Raw genomic sequence first — 26,822 nt, forward strand, 5'->3', positions numbered from 1 at the left:
GTGATTACTAGTGAATGATTTAGTACAAATGACATTAGGAAATATTGTGGGAGAATGATCTCCTTTTATAGAAGAGTTTCTAGCTTTGTTCTGACATTGACACGTGTCGTGTTGTGATTGGCTTATGATGTTGACACGTGTCGCGCTGTGACTGGCTTCTGATGTCGACACGTGTCGCACTGTGATTGGCCTCCTGGTTGGAGGGAAACTCTTCTGGGTCCTTGACGGTATAACGTTGACCTGTGCTCAGTAGTTTCGGGATTGGTCAAGTATGGTACAAACAATGTATAGTTTTACCTTGCACTCATGGAATTTTTCCATCTTCAAATTTGATATTTACTTTTAAGGTTAATAATTTCAATAGTAAAAAAAAAAACGATCATAAGCCAACAAGACTTTCCGCTTTACGAAGGTCGAGGGAAAGTCTATCGTACGCAACATTACCCTTGCTTTGCAAAGAGGTTGTTTCCATAACTCAAACCCGTGACATTTCACTTACAAATAAGTAATCTTTCCATTGCGTCGAGCTCGCCCTCAATAATTCCAATAATAAACCCTTGAAAATCAAGAATCAAAATATATTCGATTCTCGTTCTATGTAAGTAAACATGTCACCGGATGAGAATTGTTGCAGCTATCTAAATGTTTTGATATTACTGTTTTGCACAGGCCAAACTCTGTGTATGCCTTAAAGCAGGAGAAAAGTGGAATGGTTTATAAATGCGTAGCTTGCTCTCTTAAAAATAAGGTAATCTAACTCTTCCTTTTTTTAATTTTTTTATGTGCATAACCTTAATGCGATGCTTTAAATTGTAAGCAGGAATTAAAGTTTGCAATCGACAAGAGATGCCTAAAGGAACCACCAACAGATTCATTTAGTAAGGTAGGAGCAATATCTAAGTTCGCTAATTTTACGTAAAAACTTACATGCAATTTGAACGTCAGGTGAAAGTATTTCAAACAAAACATTTGATGTTATGTGAGTAAAAGTACAACACATAGTGACGCACGATAAGCATGGAATATCACCACCTAACACTGGTTGCATGTAAGTTTCTCTTGTCGTTTTAAATTTATTTAAGTTTTCAACTTTTAACTCCTCAATATCTTATCTTTTGATATTTTCCAGCTCTCCCTTGGATCCGAAGAACAGCATAATACAAAACCTCAGTCAAAAAGTGCCTTTGCCTGCTAAGATTAATCATTAATCTCTCTTCGTAAACGTGATAGTGAAACGCCGAAGACACCAAGCTCCGAATTTGTTATATTAATACAAGATTGATTGCTTCCACTAATTGAAATAAGGCCACAAAAGTGAACAGACCAAAGCTCATTTCAGCAAGATCATGAGGTAAATTATAAGTTTATATCATTTAGTATTTTGAGGACGATCTTTGGTGCAACAGAAAAGTTGCTTCATACCGAAAAGTCGCAAGTTCGAGTTGTGAAAACAGTTTTTTTGTAAAACAAGGGTAAGACTGTGTACGATAGACGTTCTCCTCCCGACCCTCGCAAAGCAAAAAGTCTTGTTGGGTTGGGGTCGTTCTTTTTATATCATCTAGTATTTTCTTTGTGGCTTACTAATTTTGTTGACGATGTAATCTAACTAAATTGAATTCTTTTTTATACATAGGGCTCGTAGTCTCGTAGCATCTATATGGTTACCAAACGTGCTTCAAGTCAATGAAAATGACAAATGTCACGAAAGAAAAATCGGTGGTTAAGTGGGAAGCATATATATCATTGTTTGAGTAAAAGGAGTGGATTCCTCGATTAGAAAACAGCCGGTGGAAATCTAGATGTTAGCATGATTTTAAAGCTGGTTAATTTATATTGTGGTGCTACAGTTCGAAATGAACCTACAAGTCGACTTTTGTTTTGGAATTATGAAACGAGAAAAAGGAAAAACAAGAAATTTAAATACCTACAAATCTCAATGCACACAATAGAGCCTGGAGGGCATGAACATGGGCTATATAATTTAATTGAAAATGATATACAGTGCAAAAACTAAGGTACCAATTTTCGAACTCTCGGTTTAGTTTTAGGTATTTCAAACTGACAATTTTGTATCATTTAATTGAAAATGCCAAATCCGTTACATAAATAATCTTTTTTATTATGTTTGATCCCCTGTTGCTCCAACTCCTCACATCAGCTCCATTATAAGGAGTTGAGATCTTTTTTAGATCTCTGTGTCTAGAGTCGACAGATCAAGAATTTCATACTCATTTTAAATCATACGACCCTCATTAACTCATTCTACTAGTCCACCTCACACAAGTCAAGGATCTACATCTCTCTCTTCAACTGCCCAGATCTACTAATCTTTGGGCTCTAAACAAAGAGATTCAAAGAGGTTTCAGCTCATGTGAGTTGCAATGAAAATCCATATAAAACGGGATGCTACGATGACATTTCAAATCGATCATACAATGCCATATGGACATAAAGCACATAATGCATAACAAGTTTAGAACACCATTTATTTCATGTAAGTATCTCTCCTATTCGGGCAAAGATTTTGCCCAATGGTAGCGTCTATTTGAAGGAGATCAAGTTTTGTCCCTCGTGTATAACTTAGTTTGGGTACAAAAACCAAGAACATAGATCTGCCTGTTACCTTGGAAAACCCCACAACTAGCCTCTCAGATAAAAACATTAATTTGATGTTTTTTCAACTTCAGAAATTATAAATTCTCTCGTGAACCCGTTTTCAGAAAGCAGATGCCTTTTCAGACGTTCATCCCGAATCTTTGTGGATACTTTCACTTTTCACTTTGACTTTCACTACGGTAAAAAGTAAAACATCACCAACCAACCAGAGAGGGATCATGACATAATACGACAAGTAGCATTTCTTCAACAAAATATATAACTGGTTACAAAAACTAGTTCTTCTTACTTTTCAATCCCTGCTTATACGACGTCGTTCCAAAAGATGTGTCATAACACCTGGTGCTTACATATATTTCGTCTACTGCAACTGGTACTAGCAGACGAACCAAAACTGGGATTTTCCTTCTCAATCCCCCACTTCATCCAATCTTGTATTGTAATTTCAGCTATTTTAAAAGCAGAGGGCTAATTTGAAGCTTCATTCAAAGCGTGTTCTTGCATATGACTTCGCCGAAGCGGACAAACCACTGAGCGTCGGATGAATGGCTCTCTTGTTGAACTGGCTTCGGCTGTTGCTGCTGCGGTTTTGGCTTCTCTGGTTCCTTGTCAGCCACAAACTTGGCGTAGTCAATGCCCTTTGGAATGCAACAAAGTTTTGTTCTTATGCTCATTTTAATGTATTTACTAAATTCATTAATTGTCATAGTATAATTTGAAATACAACCTATGACTGCTACGTTTGAACTAAAGTCTACTTCAACTGTTGCTATTGTTGTTTGTTGGTAATTATCCCATCTATCATCATATATGTATATTAATGTTTTTGTGCCTACTTGTGCTCTGGTTAATCCTGCTATTCCAATTAATATTGTTTCTATATGAATCTGACTAAAATGTGATTTTCTCAAATGGGTAACTGCTTCTTTACTAATTAGATTGAGTGTGACTTCTTTATCAATACAGCTAACTTCATGTTGACTGATGCTACTTACAATTCTACTTCTGTTTTCAAATAAACTTAATTTATACAAGTTATATTTATTTTTCTGTGTTCTCTGAAAACCTCTTTGAATAAATTCTTGTGCTTCTTCTTTATTTGGATAAATATCTTCAGCTCTAACTACTTATTTTCTTTTTTTCCTAAAGAGTACCATTTCTATTATCAAAATGATTTAGATTAGGTCTTCTAATATTATTATTTGGACTTAAAGTTAAATTTTCTAATTTATCTAGCAAAGATGGTGGAAATGATGAAGATGCGTTATGTAAAACTTGGTTTATTTCTGCTATTTGTTCTTCAACTTGATCTAATTTTTCAGCCAAACTTAAAACTAATTGAATAATCAAATTATTTTGCCTAATGGGAATATTACTACTGGATACTTGTGTTGAAAAATCTGTTAAACCTACTATTCTTTATCTAACTTACTAATTTCTTTCAAAGCTTGGATATATTTTCTGCTAATTCTAGAATCAGTCATTAAACTAATAATTTATCTATTTTATTATGTAACTTATCTACTTGTTCACTTAACTCTTTTTGTATTAATTGAATTTTTTGAACTTCTAATTCTAGCTACTCAACTATTTCTAATGATCTAAGTTCTACTTACTTCGGCTTACTATCTATGAGATCAACAAGCTCTTTTATCTCTCTTTTGCTAGGAAATCTTTGAATATTTGTATTATTATATTCTAACTGAGATGTAATATAATCTAAATTTTGTCTAATTATTTTTATGGAATTTTTTTTTAAAATGCTCTTACAACTGGTTTAACAAATGATTATGCTTATTATTTTCTAATTTTATTTTTTCTGCTTGACTAATAATAAGATCTACAATACTATTGACTTGTGGATTTTCTTCAATATGCAAAATATGATTATGTTTTCTCAATGGAAAATAACAAACTAAACTATTTTGGTCTAACATTATTTTTCTTTTTTGAGGTTCACTAATTTCTAAATTAAGATAATCTATCATAAACTATAATCTACCTTTCTCTAAAGTTACAGCTAATTGGTTTCTTAGAAACTCTCTTTCTCCTCTCAGGGTCTCTAAAACTTGATTTGTTGCTCTTTTTGCTTCTAAAACTTTATGCTGAACTTCTATATTATTGCATTTACGAATAAATGAAGGATGTTCAATATAACCAAGATAAAACTTCTGCTTCTTCAAAGTACTGGTAAATCTTTTGGATATATATGCTAATCTTCTCTTTATGCTATTTATAGTTGGATGTCTGGGACAATAAATACATGGTGGTTGTAGCTGACAAGGTCTACAAGGATAATAATATATGTTGTTCATACAAAATAAACAAGTGTGATATCAGTTGTGTTAATGACTTTCATCCTCAAGGTACTTTACTATTATAATTATATTATTAAAATGCTAAACTTGGCTCTGATACCAAATTTGCACAGCAAGGCCCGGTTAAATAGTCGGATGGCCATTATAACAACTAGACATAAAACCTTGCACATGGAACTCGACATGTTTCAGCATGACGGCCACTCACAGTACAAGTATAAGGCCTTAAAGACTGAACTCAGAGGTACGAAAAACTCAAAGGTACCCTGGTTAATATCCAATTATTTGTATGGCAAGCATTCAACTATAACAGAGTGCTCGAACAAAGTATGATCGTCAGTTTAGCAGGTTAATAATATAACTACAATAGTGTTTCCCTGTTTTAGAATAGAAGTCTAATTAAACAAACACACTAAATAAAGAAAAGAAAACTTACTTAAGACTTGGAGATTGCTTGAATATGTACACTTGAACTTTTATTGATATATAGAATGTTTACAAAGATAGTTGTTTACAAGAAAGTGTTTACAAGGATGCTATAAAGACTACGAATGCTTGAGAGTATGAAGATGGTGTGAGTGAGTAGGGTGTTGAGATGTTGAGGTATTAAGAGGTTGTGATGTGTGTCTCTGCTATGTTGAGATATTGAGGTAGTGTTGTATGGGAGGAAAGGCTCCCTTATATACAAATCCTAAAATGGAATAACGTTCCAATATTTACAACTTTTTGGATAGTGACAACACACTATTTCTAAAAGCTGTCAGCACTGTTTCTGAAAACTGGCTCTTGTCTTTGCTTGAATATCATGTGATTTTGTTGTCTTGGTTGCTGCAATGTTTGCCACATTTTCTTTTGCATGTGAATCCCTATTGTCTTGGTTGTTGCAATGTTTACCACATCATTTTCTTTTGCATGTGAATCCATGTTTTCTGAAAATGTTAGTCTCTCTTTTCTTCTTTTGGATGTATTCCACATGACCTTTACAAAATACTGACCCTATCTTGTATAGATCTTTGAAGGGCAGGATCGACATTTTTGCCAAATTTTGTCCTGATGATTAAAAAGAAAGTTTTTTGGGGTTTTTGGTTAGTTTTCCATTTAAATTATTCTAATTTACGAATATATAAATTAAATTTGGTGGAAATTTTTTTATCTAAGTTGAAATTTTTTATTATTATCGGAACACGAGTGGTACATCACGTGTTTTTATATAAGTGGTGAAATTTTTTACTATTTAAGTTATTAACTTTTTAACACACATATCCCACCATTTGTATTATGACACGTGGTGTACCGTCCAATGTTCCGGTCACACTGAAAAATCTCTCCTTGATGACGACGACGATAATGAAATGATTATTTATCTCCTTTTTTTTTTCTTTTTTTTTTAATTTTATTATTTTTAGTCCGAATTAATTTCAGACTCTTTTTTCCTAACCTATTCAACTTTCTAGCCGCAGTTATTTAGGTATTATTATTCACGTGTCAATCGTATTTTTTTCTCATGTGGCACATTGATGACGGCCACATCAGCAAAAATGTGAAACACGCATTTATTATGTCATCACTTAACGGTTAATTTGACAAATTGATTAATGGAGGTATGACATTACAACGAATTCGTAAGTTAATGTATGACATTATAATGTTCAAAAGATGAAACATGAGTTTGCTATATGACCCAAATTTGAGGTGGTAAATGTAATTTACCCTTTATTTGTTTGTTTATTTATTTATTTATTTTGTTTTATGTCAAGTTAACAGTGTTTAATTTGGCGTTAGTTTGTAGGACACTTGTCAGCAAAGAATCCGGGCAGAGGGTGAGCAAAGGAAACTTGGGCACAGCGGATCTGAGCTCGTTGGTTTGGTGTTACACTCTTACTTGTTAACCTGACCTATTGCTACTACATCGCAATTCCTAGCTCAGCTATTACAATTGCATTGTTAACCATCTCTCTAGCTCGAATTCTCATTTCTTGCCGTAGGGATAAGAGCGAGTTAATCCGCTCATATATCAGCCAAATCTAGAGGATAAACCAGCACTGATTAATTACTGAAATTGAATCAGAAATATGATTACTTGATGGATTACACAATTAAATTAATTGAGAGCTGGCTTAGAATTAGTCAATGGTTGTTATCACGTCACTTTCAAATTTCAATCACCATGTATTATACAACGGACAAGGATTGTCTGCCCTCCCACTTCCGGTGCCCTCCCGTGCCCTTCTGTTTTGTGTGGTCACGGTTAAGCCACGTCAACATTTTATATTATTTTTTTATAAAGATAATAAGACAAAAATTAATAGTAATATAAAATGTTGACGTGGCTTAATCGTGACCACACAAACAGAAGGGCATGGAAGGGCATGGAAGGGCATGGAAGGGCACCGGAAGTGGGAGGGCAGACAATCGTTGTCCTTATACAACATATATTAGCCAAAAGACAAATGTTGACATCTCCTTCCAATCTAGAAAGTCGTCTGCAACCTAACCAATTGTTTATCATATAGAGCACAAATCATAGATTTTCCGTACATGTAATACTCTTGCCAAAGATACAAAATGGCAGAATCAGTTGTATGCTTTGTGGCCAAAGATACAAAATGGCAGAATCACTCCAAGCAATGAAATTGCATATATGAGTAAAAGAAGTTTGTGAATAACGAGTGGGAAAAAAAAACACATTCACCCGTTTAAGGGGGGCAAGGGCAAGGCAATGAAATCATTTTTACTATTTACTCTAAACAGTAATTGCATTAGTGTAAGTCCATCCATTTAGGAGGAAGAAGGGTAAGAGCAAAGGCGATTACCATGCTGATCGCTTGCCCGCTAACCCAAGTTTAGGCTTATTTTGCTCAGGCATTTGGACGGACTTTGCATGGCCCACAATTGCCTTTGCAAAATTGGACCACTAGACGTGATTAAATGGGTTGAAGGACACGTTTGAGTCATTGCCCTTGCCTTCAACCAACTGGTGAACATGCTCTTAAGTCAAGAAATTATTGTAAAAAGAGGTGGAATAATCCCCATAACTAATATTGTGATGTGGTGGAGTATCTTTATTTATTTATGTAATTTTGGAATTGTTACAAGCTGTACGTAAGAATTTTTGAACTGATAATTTGAAAGGCTTCACGAATCATAGGCCTACCAACTACAAAATGGTGGTTGTTTTGTTACTTTTTAAAAGGAGACTTGGGGAGGTGTGAATGCAAAACCAGAGACAACCCGTTGACTTTGTTAAGGGCAAAGCATGCAATTTGCTAGTCAATCCCAGTTGGTGGCAATGGTTCGTTTGGAGTTTAGATCTGTGGTGCACAAGTTTCCCCTGCTCACTCTCCGTCCGCATACTTCTGCTGACAGTGTTATAGGACACTTGTCAGCAGAGGATGCAAGCACAGGAAACTTAAGCGCAGTGGATCTGAACTCGTTAATTTGGCTTTACTTGTTGACCTGACCTATTGCTACAATATTGCAATTCCCAGCTCAACTATTACGATCACATTGCTAACCACCTTTCTAACTCGAATTCTCATTTCCGGCCGTAGGGATAAGAGCTAATTAATTCGCTCATATAGCAGCCAAATCCACGGTATAAACCAGGTCTGATTAATTAATGAAATTGAATCAGAACAAGTCTGCAAAGACTGCAATATGATTAATTGATGGATTACACAATTAAATTAATTGAGAGCTGGCTTAGACTTAGTCAATGGTTGTTATCACATCACTGTCAAAATTTCAATCAGCATGTCTAAAGCTAAAAAGAAAGGTATCTGAACATTTCAATTCACCAATTCTCCCAATTTGCTTCATTGTTGCTGCTTTTCTTGATACCAAAGCCATCTGTATCACAGCATTCAATTTGCTCCTGCTTCTTGCTTCTTGTTGTTTTCAGATTTCGTTTCTCTACCCTTGATTCCCAATTTCCTTTGTTTTTCTCAGAGCAACTGTTTGCTCACCCAAACCAAACAGCTAGCATATAGTTTGGGGTTGTTGGATGTTCATATTATATGGCAGAACAAATTGTATGCTTTGTGATTGACAAGTTGATTCAACTACTCATCACCACAGAGGCAAACCTTTCAAGAGAAGTACGCAAAGAAGTTAGTTTCATCAGAGGTGAGCTACAGACCATCGGATCATTCCTCAAGGACGCAGATGCTAAGGCGGCAGCCGATGGAGAGAGGACGAATGACAGTGTCAAAACTTGGGTCAATCAAGTAAGAGAAGCAGCTTTTTGCATTGAAGATGTTATTGATGAATATTTGCTCCGCATCACACAGCATCGTCAACACCATAGATACATTTGTTTTTTCCATAAAATTATCCGGTTGGTTAAAAAAATGAAGTCACCCGATGGGATAGTTTCGGAAGTTGAAAATATAAAACGATTGGTTCATGACATAAAGGAGAGAAGTGTAAGATATGAATTCAGTTCCACAGACCAGCATGGTCAAGATAATGGCGAAAACACTCTTCCGTGGCATGACCCTCGAGTGGATTCCCTTTTCATTGAGGAAGCTGAAGTTGTGGGGATTGAGTCTGACAGAGAAAAGCTAACTGATTTGTTGGTAGGAGGAACGCCGAGACGTGAAGTGATATCAGTGGTTGGCATGGGAGGACTTGGGAAAACCACTCTTGCCAAGAAAGTTTATGACAATCAGATGGAGATGGCGCACTTTGATTGCTACGCTTGGATTACGGTGTCCCAGACATACAGGGTGGAGGATCTTCTAAGGACTGTAATCAAAATGTTTTACAATTCAAGGAAGGAGAATTTCCCAGAGGAAATTGAAACAATGGATGCGGAGTCCCTGATCAGAAAATCAAGAGAGTATTTGCAGCAAAAGAGGTATGTTGTTGTGTTTGATGATGTGTGGAAAATAGATTTTTGGGGGGCTATAGAACATGCTTTACCGGATAATAAAGGGGGACGAATAATGATTACTACAAGGATTCAAGATGTTGCCGATTTTTGCAAAAAATCTTGTTTTGTTCATGTCCATCACTTGCAACCTCTGTCTCCAAACAAGGCATGGGAATTGTTTTGTAGAAAGGCATTTCAGTTTGAATTGGAGGGAAATTGTCCTCCAGAGTTAAAAGATATGTCACTGGAAATCGTTAGAAAGTGCGAAGGACTACCTTTGGCAATTGTTTGCATAGGTGGTCTGCTGTCAACGAAAGTTAAAGTGGTGTTTGAATGGCAGAAGTTATACAATAGCTTAAGTTCAGAGTTGGAAAGCAATCCCCATCTTACAAGCCTCACAAGAATCTTATCCCTCAGCTATCACCATCTACCATATTACCTCAAATCGTGTGTCTTATACTTTGGCATCTTTCCAGATGACTACTCCATTAATTGCGTAAGATTGATTCGGTTGTGGATTGCTGAAGGGTTTGTAAAATTGAAGAAGGGCAAGACACTGGAAGAGGTTGGAGAGGAATACTTGACTGAGCTAATTCGCAGAAGCCTGGTTCAAGTGTCAGAAGTTTACATTGATGGAAAAGCTCGAAGTTGTAGAGTTCATGATCTTTTGCTAGAAGTGCTCCTTAAAAAGGGTGTGGATTCAAGCTTCTGTCATGTGCTATCAGAATTTGAGTTCACTTCTGAATCAACAATTCGACGTCTCTCAATTGACAGCAGTCCATCTGATGCCTTGCGAAGCATTAGAGAGTCTCAAATTCGCTCTGTATTTACTTTCAACCAAGAAAAATGGCCTGAGTCTTTTCTCATTACATTGAGTGGAAACTTCAAACTTCTGAAAGTATTGGATTTCATGGATGCTCCAATCAATCAACTTCCGAAATATATAGGGGATTTGTATCTCTTGACGTACTTAAGCCTGAGGAATACAAAGGTGGAATTGCTTCCAGACTCCATAGGCAATCTGCTAAATTTAGAAACGCTGGATCTAAAACAGTCTTTGGTGTATGATATACCAGCCAAGATTAATAAGCTTGTTAAGCTGCGGCATCTTTTGGCCTACTATCGTGACTATAACATGGGTTTTTGCGTGAATATGGAAAGAGGAGTGAAGATTCATGAAGGTATTGGATGCTTACAAGCTTTACAAAAACTAGGCCAAGTGGACGTGAATCATGGAGGAATCAAACTAATCAAAGAACTGGGAATGTTAAGGCGGCTGCGGAAGTTAGGCCTAAACAACTTGAAAGAGGAAGATGGAAGGGCTCTGTGCGCTTCTATTGACAAGATGAATCACCTTGAATGTCTAGATTTAACTGCTACAAGTGAAGATGAAGTCCTTGATCTAGAATCCATTTCAACTCCACCAGAATTTATTCGGTCTCTGTACTTGAGGGGGCGTTTAGAGCAGTTGCCAAGTTGGATTTCAAATCTTCAACACCTCGTCAAATTGGGGATTTATCTGTCAAGGTTGAGAGATTCCCCCTTGAAAGCCCTTCAAAATCTACCTAATTTGTTGGATCTTCGTTTGGGACAAATGGGATATGATGGCGGGCAGCTGCATTTTGAGGGAGGAGGATTTCAGAAACTTAGGGAGCTAAAACTCGGGGAAATGGAGGGACTAAATTCACTGATCATAGACAATGGGGTTATGCCTCTTCTCCAAGAGTTCCACATTGGACCCTGCCCACAACTGAAGGAGGTGCCATCTGGCCTCCACCATCTCCGAAATCTGAGATATCTTTGGATTTATGGCATGCCGAAGGAGTTTGCACGACAAATGGATCCAAATAATGGCCCACAGTATTGGATTGTTAGACATATACGACATGTTGTTTTTAGTTACATGTCTGGCCTGAGATTAGGCGAATATGAACTCCACTCCCTGTATGATTCCGGCTTTTCGTTTTGGTCGAATGCCTGACTCCAACTTGTCAAAAATATTGGGGGGGGGGTCTAAATTGTTAGCTCTGCTATCCTTGTTTAGGTGTGGTGTGGTCTTCTTAGCATTTTCCTTGTAATTTTATTGGGGAACTTTAACGAAAAGCACCCAGTACTGTTCACTTTAACGAAAAACCACATTTTTACACTAAAAAGTCAATCCTGGTACTATTCACTTTACCCTTTATTTTGTCCTTATCATTAAAACTCAAAGTTTTCAAGCCATTTTCATTAGTTTTCCTATTTTATTGGTGGTTATAATAAAAAAAAAAATTTATTAAAAATTAAAATAAAAAGCTATCATCACCTCAAACTCGAAATGCTCAAATGACATGATAAAATTTCATTGATTTTTTTTATGAATGAATCAAGTTTTTACAAGAGATAAGTGGCAACTATTTACCTCGTATCTTTGCTGTAAAAATGAATAAAAACCCTTCAAATTTTTGTGGGTCTTGTCCCTTGATCAACATTTCAATTAACTGAGAAAAGTAATAAGATTGAAGAACATGATTTAGTAAATTCAACTTAACCTATAGATCCAATTTTTTTTTCTATTTACCAATTCTTTACTATTTTATTTTCTTGATATTAATTTGTAGGATTGTGGATTTTAGAAATTTTGTTAACCAAAGGGTAGATTGTGAATTTTAGAAATGTGGAGTGTTGAGCCTTCTCCTTTTGCATATACATATTAAGTCAGCCACATATATTTAATATAGTTAAATATTCATGATATGATATATTTGGAATACATAATATGCGTTTCTACATGTATCCTCGCATGCAAATGTAGAAAAATAGTTCTTTATGGTTGTCAAATTTGATATACCAGTTTACATATAGAATTAAAATTCAAAAATAAATAAAATAAAAATTGCTTATTGGCTTATTTGGCTTGAAAATTACAAAACTTGAGATTCTTATGTCATTTGGTCTGAATATTCTACAATTAACCGGCTCATAGTATCAAAATTCAACCGCCAAAGGTTTAAATGCATCCTATAAGTCTATAGTCTATACCCTTAAAACTCCCATTTAGTTAGGCACAACTAGGGTATAAAATATCGATGATATCGGAAATATCGGTAGTCCAAAAATATAGAAATTTCAATAGAAATATCGGGATATTATCGATATCGATAAAAATTGAATAAAAACCACGGAAATTGTAAGAAAAACTTGGAAATTTTTATTGAAACTTTGCAGGATGTTTATTTAGTTAATTATCTATTAGTTTATCACAAAAAAAATTAGAAGGAAATACATTGCATGATGGATTTAACTGATTTAAGTTGATTATATAGCGAGCTGACAAACATTGTGAGTATATAAAATATGTAGTAATTAATGAAAGAAGTTTAAACACACCATAATCATTTATATATAATGACTTAGTACAATATTTTACACTTCATACATTGCATGGTAAGATACATGAGTGACATAGTATCACATAGAGTTCCTATCAAGATCTAAAATATCGATGATATCGGAAATATCGATAGTCCAAAAACACGGAAATTTCGATAAAAATATCGGAATAATATCGATATTTTAGACATTGGCACAACGAACGAAAATGTAAGGTGAGGGCCCATAAAACAAGCGTTTGGGGTAGAGGAATGGAGCCCACCATTTCAAAATTCTGAACCGGAGGAACATTTCTCTCAACCTTGGGCGCTAAGAAAGGTCCTCCTCCTCCTCTGTCTTCGTCGTCTTTCCTTTTGTTTCTGAGTTTGCCCTCCTAAAACCAACCGAAATTATCGCCCAAAACAAATATCCAATCTTCCATTTCTTCTTCTTCACATATCACAAATTTCAATTAAGGTTTCACATTAAGCTTTATCAAAATTTCTAAGTACATGCATACACATGTTTATATATAACCTCTCTCTCTCCTCATCTGTTTCGGAATTTTGATTTCCCGGGAAGGTTTCAAACCCGATCGTTTCGTCGGAAGTCCCGAAAGCTTTTTGAGAACGGGAGAATCAGCAATGGAATAAGACATTCCAGAATATTATGATATAAATTACTTTTAAAATTCGCTGGCTCATTTGCCTGAAAGCTGGTTCAGAGGGAGGGGGAGAGAGAGATGGACGAAGAAATGGTGGAGTTCGTTAGGGAGGCTTTCGAGGGGGGAGAAATTGACATGGACCATGAATTTGATGCGCCCAAGTTCTATGATTTCACCCAGCCGGAGACTGGTCGGGAGGCCGAGGAGGCGGAGGAATGGTTCCTGTCAGCAGGAGATTATCAGCCCTCGCGTAAGCGTTTTCAGAAACATTGGTTTGCTGTTCTCCTAGTCATGTCCCAAAACAACGAATTTTTTCATCATTTTCTATGCTTACCACATCAATTGATGATCGATTCTGCTAATTCATTTCAATATCTGTATGTTTAGTTCATGCATCTTAACTATATTACATTGTTTACGTGAACAAGTTAGAGATTAAGAGAATTATAATTATTTGTAATTTGATAAATTAACCACTAACTCTGTTTTCTCTTCGGTTAATTGTCCCTTGTTTTAAATCCATTAGCTTTCCTTGAAAAATTGTTGAATTGGCAAAAAGGGATTCATCCGGAACCTGTAAAAAACTCCGCCGAACCAAAAGACGTTGAAGAAGTTGAAGTTATCAGCTGTATTGACTCAAATAATTGCATGGAAGCGGAGGTCTCTGTAGTAGTAGACGATAATATTAGAGGTACATTTTCATTTTTTACTACTGTGTACTTCTGCATCATCTTCTCATTTCTTATTAAACTTTCGAGGCGATAATATTATTTATGTTTTCTAAATCGGCTTCGCATGAATTAGCATATGAAGTTGTTTCTTACCGTCATGCTTTATGGTGTTTCGACACGATTAGAACTCCCTATTCACATGGCTCAAGACACTCCAAGCGCTAAACCAAAGTCCCCGGGCAAGTCACCACCTCTATCAAGGAGTTCAACGCTAACGAAACCCACGGCAAGTCAGCTGACCAAGCAAAATCACCGCCGAGAAGTTCACTCCAACCAGTTATTACGGAGGTGCTAATTTTTTTTGTCTCGGATGATATTTCTGTTGTCATCAATGTAGTTTTGGCTCTAATTGTTTGGTGTTTCCTCTAACTAGTGCCTTTTTCTGACTCTTGATTACACAGAGTGGCGAAAAAGCTCGGGAAACTTGATAAGAAATTGTTGGATATAAGTCAACAATCTGTGATTTAAATATATATATGCTAATAAACAATAAATGCAATAGGAATTAACAGAATATAAACTAGAATACGAATTATAAAAACAGACAACTTGAAGATCGAGGCTTGCGTACCGCAATGTCCTTGAAACAGAAATTTCGTCCCTACTCAGTGCTTGTAGTTCTACGGACGTCTGCTTCACCAGGATTCAACGATATAAGTCAGAAATTCCAGCACCGGAAAATTGACTTCTGGCGAATATTAATGTGGTTCTCTCATAAAGGATATTTATGATTGCAGGAGAAGATTTATGATTTTTATGTTTTCTAAATGTCATGCAGATGGATGTATATATAATGTGATTATACCTGTTCGCAACAGGTATGAGAAAGGGATGCATCTGTTGGGAGACATCTGCTAAAAAGGGTGTTTTTGTTTCTGCGTTTTCACACTTCAGACTTCATGCTGAAAAGGGTGTTTTTGTTTCTGCGTTTTCACACTTCAGACTTCATCTGAAAAGATGAGTCTGTTGGTAAAAATAATTAATTAATTTAATTATTAGAGCCCAAGAGGCCCAAGGCCCATCTTTTGGGATTTAATTATATATTAATTATATATTAATTATCAATTAATTAATACATCCCTAAGCCCAACCTCAAAGGTGAGCCCAATTTTAGTCTCCAGGCCTATTACTCCAATCACTTTTTATAAAGGACAAAACCTTATAAAGTGATAAAATCTTTTGGAAATGGCCAATGTGGGACAAAGAAATTTCTACTCAAACTACTCAAATTTCCAACAATACCCCACATTTGAGTTGAAATTTCATTCAAACTCCAACAGAAATCACAGAATTCTCCGGCACCTACGAAAAGAATGAAGTTGGAGGCTGGCTATGTACGCAAGGTGCACTCGAACATTTTTTCATTTGATAGTTTTTGCATCTCTTATCTGTTTGATCTTTGTTGAATCGCGTACTTTATTATGATCGATATGAGGTTGTTACACTCAAGTTGAATAGCGTATTTAAACCACCCAGTTGTGATTAACGAGGTTCAATAGTTTATGAATCTTTCATAAGAATTTCTGAAGGGCTCTTTATACATTTGTGAAGCAGGTTGCTGAAAAACTCAAGCATCAACCTCTCTGGTTACACAAGGTGTCGAAAATGGTAACATACATTTTACGAAAACAAGGTTATGTGCTTTTGATCGTGAAAATAACATTTTAGTTTCATTCGAAGTAAGAGAAAAATAGTTTTTCTTCGTGGCGTGCAGGTCGGAGCTGATGCTGCCAGACCTAAAGTTACCGTTCCGAAGGAACCAAATTTGGAAACAGCAAATAGAGCACAAAGCCGTAGGTACATTCACCTCTTGCATGATTTTGGTAAAATATTTTGTTTGGTGTATGAAAGTCTACCTAATGAGCTTATAACACTGATTTTCAGGTATAAGGTTAATGCCAAACCAGGAGAAGAATCAAAAGCAAGTTCATACTCCTTTTAATGCTCGAATTGAAATTGTTCATTACCCTTTCGAACACGTTCTAATTTATACGATCTTGAGATCTTTCGTTTCTTTGATATTTTGGTCTGCAGATTCACAGGGCTCCTCCATGGCCTAGCCCGAAAAAGAGCACAATTCCAGCAACAGAGTTTCAGGTAATCATAGAACATTGTACCGTATTTCCTTGGACTGTCTTTGCAAAGGAGAGAAACCTCGGCAAAGTTGCCCTAGTTAGTAGTTAGGCAGCATGATTCGGATGAGATCAAAATACATAATACTTAACGACAAGGCCAGCCACTCCTACTGAAGTTTTCTCTTAGCAAAATGACTTGACTTGCGGTAACAAATGCACCTCATAATGTTCTTAATTTGATTGTCATCAGATGTTTCACCTTCGGACATCAGCGTGAGTTATGCAACAGACATACGATCACCATGTAACCCTCTGAAACTTGTCCGATTATTTGAATTTGAACTTAATAATTTTTGTCAACTCTTACGACGAAATAATATTGTCACTGCAGGTAACAAATGGACCTGATTCTAGTTATTTATCAGAAAATGAAACTACAGAGATCTAAGGGTAACTATCTCTGCCTTTTAGCTTGTCAAATGAATCCCATCTTGTGTAATTTCTGTGTAGTTTTACCTTGCACTCATGGAATTTTTCCATCTTCAAATTTGATTTTTACTTTTAAGGTTAATAATTTCAATAGTAAAAAAAAAAAGGCGATCCCAAGCCAACAAGACTTCCTGCTTTACGAAAGTCGAGAGAATGTCTATCGTATGCGGTATTACCCTTGCTTTGCAAAGAGCTTGTTTCCATAACTCAAACCCGTGACATTTCGCTCACAAATGAGTAATCTTTCCATTGCGTTAATGCTTGCCCTCAATAATTCCAATAACAAACTCTGCGTATATGCCTTAAAGCAGGAGAAAAGTGGAATGGTTTATAAATGCGTAGCTTGCTCTCTTACGAATAAGGTTATCTAACTCAGCCTTTTTCTTTTTAATTTTTTTAAGTGCATAATCTTAATGCGATGCTTTAAATTGTATGCAGGAATTAAAGTTTGCAATCGACAAGAGATGCCTAAAGGAACCACCAGCAGATTCATTTAGTAAGGTAGGAGCAATATCTAAGTTCGCTAATTTTACGTAAAAACTTGCATGCAATTTCAGATGAAGGTATTTCAAACAAAACATTTCATGTTATGTGAGTAAAAGTACAACACATAGTGACGCATGATAAGCATGGAATATCACCACCTGACATCTGATTGCATGTAAGTTTCTATTGTCGTTTTAAATTTATTAAAGTTTTCAACTTTTAACTCCTCAATATTTTATCTTTTGACATTTTCCAGCTCTCCCTTGAATCCGAAGAACAGTATAATACAAAACCTCAGTCAAAAAGTGCCTTTGCCTGGTAAGATTAATCATTAATCTCTCTTCGTAACGTGATTAGTGAAACGCCGAAGAGACCAAGCTCCGAATTTGTTATATTAATGCAAGATTGATTGCTCCCACCAATTGAAATAAGGCCACAAAAGTGAACAGACCAAAGCTCCTTTCAGCAAGATCATGAGGTAAATTATAAGTTTATATCACTTTGTATTTTGAGGGCGATCTTTGGCGCAACAGAAAAGTTGCTCCATATCGAAAAGTCGCAAGTTTGAGTCGTGGAAACAATTTTCTTGTAAAACAAAAGTAAGGCTGCGTACGGTAGACGTTCTCCTCCCGACCCTCACAAAGTAGAAAGATTTATTGGGTTGGGGTCGCTCTTTTTATATCATCTAGTATTTTCTTTGTGGCTTATTAATTTTGTTGACAAAGTAATCTAACTAAATTGAATTCTTTTTTATAAATAGGGCTCGTAGTCTCGTAGCATTATATGGTTAACCAATGAGCTTCAAACCGATGAAAATGACAAGATGTCACGAAAGAAAAATTGGTGGTTAAGTGGGAAGCAGATATATCATTGTTTGAGTAAAAGGAGTGGATTCCTCGATTAGAAAACAGCCGGTGGAAATCTAGCATGATTTTAAAGCTGGTTAACTTATATTGTGGTGCTACAGTTCGAAATGAACCTACAAGTTGACTTTTGTTTGGGAATTATGAAACGAGAAAAAGGAAAAACAAGAAATTTGAATACCTACAAATCTCAATGCACACAATAGAGCCAGGAGGGCATGAACATGGGCTATACAGTGCAAAAACTAAGGTACCAATTTTCGCACTTTCGATTTAGTTTTAGGTCTTTCAAACTGAAAATTTTATATCATTTAATTGAAAATGTCAAAACCGTTGCATAAATAATCTTTTTTGTTATTTTTGATCCCCTTGTTGCTTGAACTCCTCATATCAGCTCCGTTCTAAGGAGTTGATATCTTCTTCAGATCTCTGTGTTTGAAACCGACGGATCAGGAATTCCGTACTCATTTTAAATCATGCAGCCCTTATTAACTCATTCTACTGATCCACCTCACACAAGTCAAGGGTGTGCATCTCTCTCTTCAACTGCTCAGATCTACTAATTTTTTAGCTCTAAGCAAAGAGATTCGGAGAGGTTTCAGATCATGTGAGTAGCAATAAGGACCCATACAAAATGGGACGCGAGGAAGGCATTTCAAGCCGGATCATACCAATGGCCATATGAACATACGGCACATGCATAACAAGTTTAGAACAACATCGGTTTTATGTGAGTGTCTCGATTTTGCCCAAAGGTAGCGTCTACTTGAAGGAGATCAAGTTTGGTCCCTCGTCTGTAACTTTGGGTACAAAAACCAAGAACATAGATCCGCCTGATACCTTGGAAAACCCCACAGCTAGCCTCTCAGATAAAAACATTAATTTGATGTTTTTTCAACTTCAGAAATCATAAATTCTCTCGTGAACCCGTTTTCAGAAAGCAGAAGCCTTTTCAGACATTCATCCCGAATCTTTGTGGACACTTTCACTTTTCACTTTCACTTTCACTTTTGCTACGGTAAAAAGTAAAACATAAACAACCAAACCAGAGAGGGATCATGACATAATACGACAAGTAGCATTTCTTCAAGAAAATATATAAGTGGTTACAAAAACTAGTTCTTACTTTTCAATTCCTGCTTATACGACGTCGTTCCAAAAGATGTGTCATAATACCTAGCGCTTACATATACTTCGTCTACTGCTACTGGTACTAGCAGATGAACCAAAACTGGGATTTTCCTTCTCAATCCCCCACTTCATCCAATCTTTATATTGTAATTTCAGCTGTTTTAAAGGCAAAGGGCTAATTTGAAGCTTTCATTCAAAGCGTGTTCTTGGATATGACTTCGCCGAAGCGGACAAACCACTGAGCGTCGGATGAATGGCTCTCTTGCTGAACTGGCCTCGGCTGTTGCTGATGCGATTTTGGCTTCTGTTGTTCCTTGTCGGCCACAAACTTGGCGTAGTCAATGCCCTTTGGAATGGAACAATGTTTTGTGGCGGGTGCAGGAAGGAGGGAGACCAGAACCCTTGCAACCTCGTGCATGGTTGGTCTTTCAGTAGGGTTTCGCTTGGTGCACAGGAGGGCAAGTTGGAAGGTCTTCCGGACATGAGATAAATCCATGCAAGTAACCGAAACCTCAGGGTCGACAGACTCCATTACAGTATTGGTATCAGCCTTGGACAGTATCTGAGATAAACAGATCTCAATTTAAAGCAAGCTCAAGAAAATGATACTGATAAACAAAGTTTGTCATGTAGCAAAATTTTACGTCGAGCAGAGAGCTCTTTACGAAGCCTAAAGTTCGATCTAGAAGCATACCAGTTGATGCAAGTTGGAATCCTGTTCCACAGCCTTTTTCCCGGTCAGTAGCTCAAGAAGCACGACCCCAAAGCTATACACGTCAGACTTTTCAGTGACACGGGAGGTTCGGGCATATTCTGGATCAATGTAGCCAATTGTTCCAAGAACATAAGTTGATGCATGAGTCTCTGCAGTTGGGATGAATTTTGCAACTCCAAAATCAGAGAGATGAGCCTCAAAATTCTCGTCCAGCAAAATGTTCGAGGATTTAACATCCCTGTGAATGATTCGGGGGTTGCAATCATGGTGAAGATAAGCAAGTCCCTGTGCTGCGCCAACCGCTATTTTCAACCGCGTTTCCCAGTCAAGTTTAACCTTCTTTGATGGTCCTGCCATGAATATTGGAAACACAGTAAGTATACGAGTACAATGGTATTCTTTCCGAAAAAACAATAAAACATGACAGTTAGAGGAGGGCTAACCGTGAAGCAGATCCCATAGAGATCCGTTCTCCATATAGTCATAGAAGAGTAGATTTCCATGGGGAGACAGTGAATAGCCATGCAGACTGACAAGATTTCTGTGCTTGATTCTGCCAACGGTTTCAAGTTCAGTCTCAAACTCCCGCATGTCATTAGGATACCGAGTGTAGAGTCGCTTAATTGCCATGGGTCGGGAATTCTTTAGTATACACTTGTACACTGTACTAGAAGCACCATAACCTATAATATACTTCTCATTTAGATTCTCAGTAATTCTCATTATATCGTCAAAGGTGTGTACAGCCATATCCATGTGAAGGATTACAAGTTTAGGAGGACCTGGAAAGAAAAACGGATCTTCATAAGGCAGTACGTCAATAATACAAAAACCAAGATAAATAAAAGATTAAAAAAAGGGGGTAAATACCTTGCCCGGACTTGCCAGAACCCATCGTTAAATCCTTTGGTTGGTTGGATTTGTAAACTGCAACTATTACCATGGATAACAATGTGATGAAGCCTAAGGCCATACAAACGACGGCTGTTCTGGAGAATAGAGCTGCAAGTATAAATCCGAAGGATACTATGTTAAAATTTGGACTAGATATAGGAGGTCAAATACCATAGAGTTCCATTAGCGCAGCAAAATGAGAAAACAGTCTAAACTTTTACCCCTGGATTTTGTGGCAGGACTACATATCGATCCTAACCAGTTGCCACACAACAACGGGTTTCCAGTAAAGCTGAAACAGACATCTTGAATCAGCACTAGCCAATATACAAAACAGCAACTTAGTGTGTTTCCTTGCATACCTGTCTGGCAAAAATCGTGAAAAGTTCCTCATGGGAGGTACAACGCCTGATAGATTGTTGTACGAGAAATTCCTGAAACATAGATGAAACAGCATTAAGAAATGCTTTGGAAAATACAAAAATGAATATGATAAGATTCAAGAAGCAAAACTCACAAGGTGGCAAGACTGAAACAGTTGGTTAGCTGATCAGGTATTGTTCCATTCAAGTTGTTGTTATTGAGTATCCTATTGAAATTCAAACACAAATAGATTCAGCACGATGAATTATGTAGAGCATAAAAACTGAGACATGGCTTGATGAAGAAGGTGGGTAGGGAGCTTACAGTGCTGCAAGGTTCTGCAACTGCCCCAATTCTCCTGGGATGCTCCCGGAAAGATTGTTGAATGACATATCACTGTAAAGCATTCAAATAAAGGCACAAAAAAAATTAGAAAGGCACGAGTTTCTTCTACGAAATTATAAGAACTATAGTGTCCTATTAAAGGCTTACATAGTTTGAACACTCCTGAGGTTCCCAAATTCTGCTGGCAAAGAACCATTAAGATGATTACCACTCAAATTTCTGCATGTAACGATGTGTATTAAGAGTCAGGTTACACACAAAGTGAATATATATAGCAAGAACGTACAAATGTAGACGTACAAGGTCAGAAGGTGCTCAAGATCACCAACCGAAGCTGGAACAGGGCCAGAAAAGTTATTGCTCGACAGATCCCTGAAAATATTGGCAATACAATGTCACTTAAATCTGAAATAGCAGCTTTAAGGCAAAATTAATGACACCTAGAAACTCACAATGTGTCCAGATTGATGATGCGTCCCAACTCAATAGCTATTCTCCCACTAAAATAGTTCCTTGACAAGTTCCTAAAGGTTCAATCAATTGATTTTATCAATATACAATTAAGATCATCTGAAGCACAAGCAATAAACAATGTTCAAAACAGAAAAACTCACAGATAAGTCAAACTCTGCAGATTTCGGAATGTCAGAGGGATGGACCCAGTCAAGCGGTTTCCATGCACATTGCTTAAATAAAACCAGCATTCAAATGAAATTTAATCAATATCATAAAGTTACACATGCCATTAAACTCAGGTGGTAGTCATGTGTAAGATATCATACAATTGATTCAAGGCGGTGCAGGAACTGATATCATGTGGAATGGGACCTTCCAGAACATTGTTGGCAAGATTCCTGACCCATAACATTGAAGTAAATAACAATAACACTAGGAACATTAAGGACCAAGAATTCTAGAACAATAAATACTCACAACTCAAACAACTGCTCCAGCTTCCCAAGCTCAGCAGGAATTCTCCCAACCAGTTTGTTGTCGTTCAATTGCCTGCATAGAGAAGTAAATTAAGACATGGAGAGTAACAACACATACCATCTATGGGTTTGTAATTCTGAATATCATATTAGGCATCTCACAAGTAGCTAAGCTTTGACATATTCCCAAGTTCAGGAGGAATTGACCCAGTCAACTTGTTGCCATGTAGGTATCTGCACCAAAAAAGAAATGTGTCAAAACAAAATTATGAACCACTGAAGGTGACATTATCCCTCAAAGCCAAGAGCTTACAATTTCCCAGTGTAGGATAAATTGCCAAATATTGGTGGGATTGGCCCTACTAGTTCGTTCTCACTCAAATCCCTGGAAGACAGACAAAATCAATGAAAAAGATGAACCTCCGTAACATGCAAGCAAACAACAAACACTACTTCAAAATTCTACTGGAACACATTCTCACAAGATTAAACAAGGCACTTACAGGACAGCAAGAGCCTGCATTAGACCAATCACCTCAGGGATTTTTCCTGTCAGTCTATTCCCTTGAAGGGACCTAAAAGAATCCGCCACAACATTTTAGTATTTTACTAAGCTGAACTCTAGAATAACTACACTAACAGTCGAAAGCAATAAAACTTACAGCGTGGCCACTTGCAAAAACCCAATGTTGTATGGAATTTCCCCTGTGATCTGATTATACGATATATCCCTATCACAGCCACCCAAAACATATTATGAGAATCAAATCCAAAAGCTTCTTTTTTATTAGGGTTGGCAGGAATTTAAACTCCAAAACAAAAACTTACAAGATCTCAAAGCTTGTGCAATTTCCAATGTTGTCTGGGATCGTGCCAGTCAGATTATTGCCTCTAACATCACTGTTAAGCAGATCAAGAAAAACTATCAAGGAGAAAGCTCTAAGAGTAGTTGAATCCATGATGCATTAATACTTACAAGTACCACAAGCCTGTCAATTGACACATATCAGGTGACAGTGATCCAGTTAATGAGTTTCCGCGCAATCCACTGTAAAGCCAATTTTTAACAAAGATAATCAGAAACTCGTAGGCTTCTTAATCAAGTGCAATATACTCTTCCCACACCGGAACACATAATGTACACAACTGATGGTATATCAGCCGATACCACCAGATAAAAAACTGGAATGATACATTCAAAACTTGATAAATAAGATGCTTGTTTCCAATATGGTCAACGAACTTACAGGTACTGCAATACTTCATTCCAATATATTAGCCTTGGAATCTCGCCATTAAGCTCATTCTGAGCAAGATCACTTCAAGAATCACACCATCATAAAAACAACAAACTGTTAGTGAAAATTCTGCCAATACCAAAACAGATGCAAGTAGTATCCAAAAATAACACAATAATTTTAAGAAACTGAATACCTCCATGTAACATACAAACATATCAAGCCTTAAAACTTAATTCACAGTACAGATTAACAGGGAACTTACAGAGTTTTAAGGTTCGGAATTTGCGTGAGAGTCGTAGGGATGGGACCAGTCAGCTGATTGTTCTTCAAATTTCTGGATAAATAAAATCAGATTAGTTCGTATGGAAATTAAAGAATCAAGGATGAATGCTCACTGGCTTTCAATGATTAAAACACTTACAAAAGCTCCAGCTTCTTAAGCTTCGACACGGAGAATGGTATGTCTCCATACAAAAGATTGTCAGACAAATCCCTACATTGCAATATAAGAGATTAGCTAAAGCAAAACGAATTAAAGCTCCTCACAGCGGTTAAAAAAAAAAAAAGACCAAAAGAACTTACAGATGTATGAGAGAAGCACAGTCGCCAATCTCATCGGGGATTTGACCAGTCAGCTTATTCCCTTGCAAGTCTCTATCAATAACAAACACAAAATCCGTCCATCAAAATATCTTCAACACTATAGCAGTAAGAAATTACGATGGAACAAAAAAAGAGATGAGGATTACATGTATTCCAAGTTCCCCAGGTCTCCGATGGCTGGCGAAATCTCTCCGCCGAGGTTCAGATTAGACAGATTCCTTCAAACACGAAAAAATCAAGGAACCCCGTTAACAATAAGCATGAACGAGGCAGAGTTAGCTACCATTATCAACGGAGTGTTTATGAAGAACCGGAACAGGTTTAGAGAGAGGGAGGAGAGAGAAAACTCACAAGGAGGCCACAGAGAGGCTGACATTGTCGCAGAAAACCCCGCGCCAAGAACAGAAATCACCGTCATGGGCATCGTTCCAGTCGAGCAACACGTTAGCGACGTTGCTGAACGACGCCTTAATTGACATCAACGCCTTTCCTGTGAACCCCCATTTTAATATCCCAGATAGAATTAAATAACCCCTTTAAATAATACCCAGCAACTTATTAAAAGTAAAATAATGATTTTAAAGTAAACAATAAAAAAATTAAATCTCTTAACATCCCCGGAATGTCCGAAAGAGCCTGTTCTTCGAGATTGATTGGGCTTAGCGTTTCGCTGCTGAGAAAACGTGGGACTAGTTTTCCCTTCCTTTCTCAGAAACAAGTAACCAAGGAAGAAACTTTAACTACAATGCAAAGGGGAAGTTTACAAAAATGGAAAGTAAAACACAAAAAACGCAGGAGGAGAGAGAGCATATTGGACATCGGCTTTTGGTTATTGAGAAAAATGTGGTTACGTTTCCCTAAGTTCTCTGGGCAACCAAACGAGAAGCCAAGGAAGGAACTTTGGGCTACAATAGAATTGAGTGTCTAAAAATGGAAACCCAGAACTCGGAAACCCCAACAAGAGAGAGAGAGAAGCACCTTCGTCGTTGAGTGGGGAGCCGAGAGGAAAGAGAACCGCCATTAAAGCTAACCCAAAGCAGAAGACGAGCTCCGTCTTCTTCCTCCATAAAACCCTTCTCTCCATTAATCTCCACAAAGCTTCTCAATTTCGCAGAACCCAAGTCGGAGAAAGAGACGTTGGAGAAGAAGGAAGAGAAAACGAGAGTAAAATGCTAAAACCGGAAGATGGTGGATGAGCTAAGGAGAGGGAGAGAGAGCAGACTTTTGGCGTGAAGTATAAGGCAGACTGAGGCCCGAGTGTTATGAAGAGAGAGAATTGAAGAACTCTTCAGAGACTCTCACTCTCTCTCTCTCTCTCTCTCTCCGTATTGTGAAAGAGATGTTTGTAAACGGCGGTGAAGCGACGTTAGTGAAGGGACGTTCACTCAGACTGTCATAAACTGCAAAGCAAACGGCACCGGCCGTCATCTCGTACCTTTCGTTTTCCAAAGCCCATGCATTTTTCGCCAGCTAGAAAAATACCACTGTTTCAATTTAATGCTCCCATTTATAAATTTACCATTCTACCCCTTCTGCAGCTCCGTCTTTCTGTTTCAATCACTGCATATGGCGCGTGGGCTGGGTCGGGAAGACCGAGTCATGGTTCGGTCTTCTGGTTCGGTTAAGCAGAAAAGAGCGGAGAAAGACTGATTTGCCACTGTCGTGTTTCGTATGCTTCCGAGGATTTTTGTCTTTTTGTCCTTGCTCGTCTCTTGTCCCATAAAGTAAAATCATATCAAATCAAAGCAGAAATGGATCTGTTTTCTTCTAAAAGTGTTTGGTTGGATGGAAAATGCAAATCCTTTTTTGGTTGTGTGGGATTCTTTTTCCCTTTTTTGTGCAACAAAGCCGGCTTCAAAGTTCAATGACACAATTCTTCGTTTCCAAGAAGAAATGGAAGAAGGCCCGAACTCTGGCTTTTGATGTGTATTTGTGGTCAGCTTCAATGGTGAAAACTGCAACTCGGCCTTGACCCAAAGTTAAAATGTTGACCTTTTGTTTATGTTTGGAAGAAGGCCCGAACTCTGGCTCTTCTATCTTTTGTTATTTCTTGCATTTGGTGGGATTATAAGTTACTTACGCAGTGCAATGTTATGCAAAACAATACACATACGGCACATATTTTACACGAC

The 26,822-nt window shown here is 37.2% G+C and overlaps 1 protein-coding gene and 2 pseudogenes across 2 annotated transcripts; 2 read left to right on the forward strand and 1 right to left on the reverse strand.

The window, feature by feature from the left end:
* Positions 1–11,960, forward strand: part of LOC126630800 (disease resistance protein RPM1-like) — a 36,284-nt pseudogene extending 24,324 nt beyond the window's left edge.
* Positions 2,836–25,982, reverse strand: LOC126630799 (LRR receptor-like serine/threonine-protein kinase ERL1). 2 transcript variants are annotated; one of them, XR_007626114.1, is made up of 28 exons: positions 25,669–25,981; positions 25,042–25,180; positions 24,837–24,908; positions 24,670–24,741; positions 24,509–24,580; positions 24,350–24,421; positions 24,094–24,165; positions 23,823–23,894; positions 23,675–23,746; positions 23,509–23,577; positions 23,350–23,421; positions 23,160–23,231; positions 23,009–23,080; positions 22,848–22,919; positions 22,697–22,768; positions 22,529–22,600; positions 22,367–22,438; positions 22,215–22,286; positions 22,062–22,133; positions 21,894–21,965; positions 21,724–21,795; positions 21,569–21,640; positions 21,428–21,498; positions 21,183–21,314; positions 20,756–21,094; positions 20,292–20,662; positions 19,660–20,159; positions 2,836–2,977 (listed from the first exon to the last, which is right to left on the reverse strand). XR_007626114.1 is itself a non-coding variant. In XM_050301012.1 (27 exons), exons 1-27 carry the CDS (start codon positions 25,772–25,774, stop codon positions 19,791–19,793), a joined length of 2,964 nt encoding a protein of 987 aa, XP_050156969.1. In that variant the 5' UTR covers positions 25,775–25,982; the 3' UTR covers positions 19,526–19,790. The 2 variants fall into 2 exon arrangements, 1 of the variants encoding a protein (XP_050156969.1); XM_050301012.1 differs by lacking the exon at positions 2,836–2,977 and having other exon boundaries at positions 19,526–20,159; positions 25,669–25,982.
* On the forward strand, positions 13,873–19,067 carry LOC126630805 (protein TPX2-like; annotated as a pseudogene).
* Positions 25,983–26,822: the final 840 nt, after the last annotated feature.

This window comes from Malus sylvestris, chromosome 7 (assembly GCF_916048215.2).
Source record: "Malus sylvestris chromosome 7, drMalSylv7.2, whole genome shotgun sequence".
Classification (NCBI taxonomy): domain Eukaryota; kingdom Viridiplantae; phylum Streptophyta; class Magnoliopsida; order Rosales; family Rosaceae; genus Malus; species Malus sylvestris.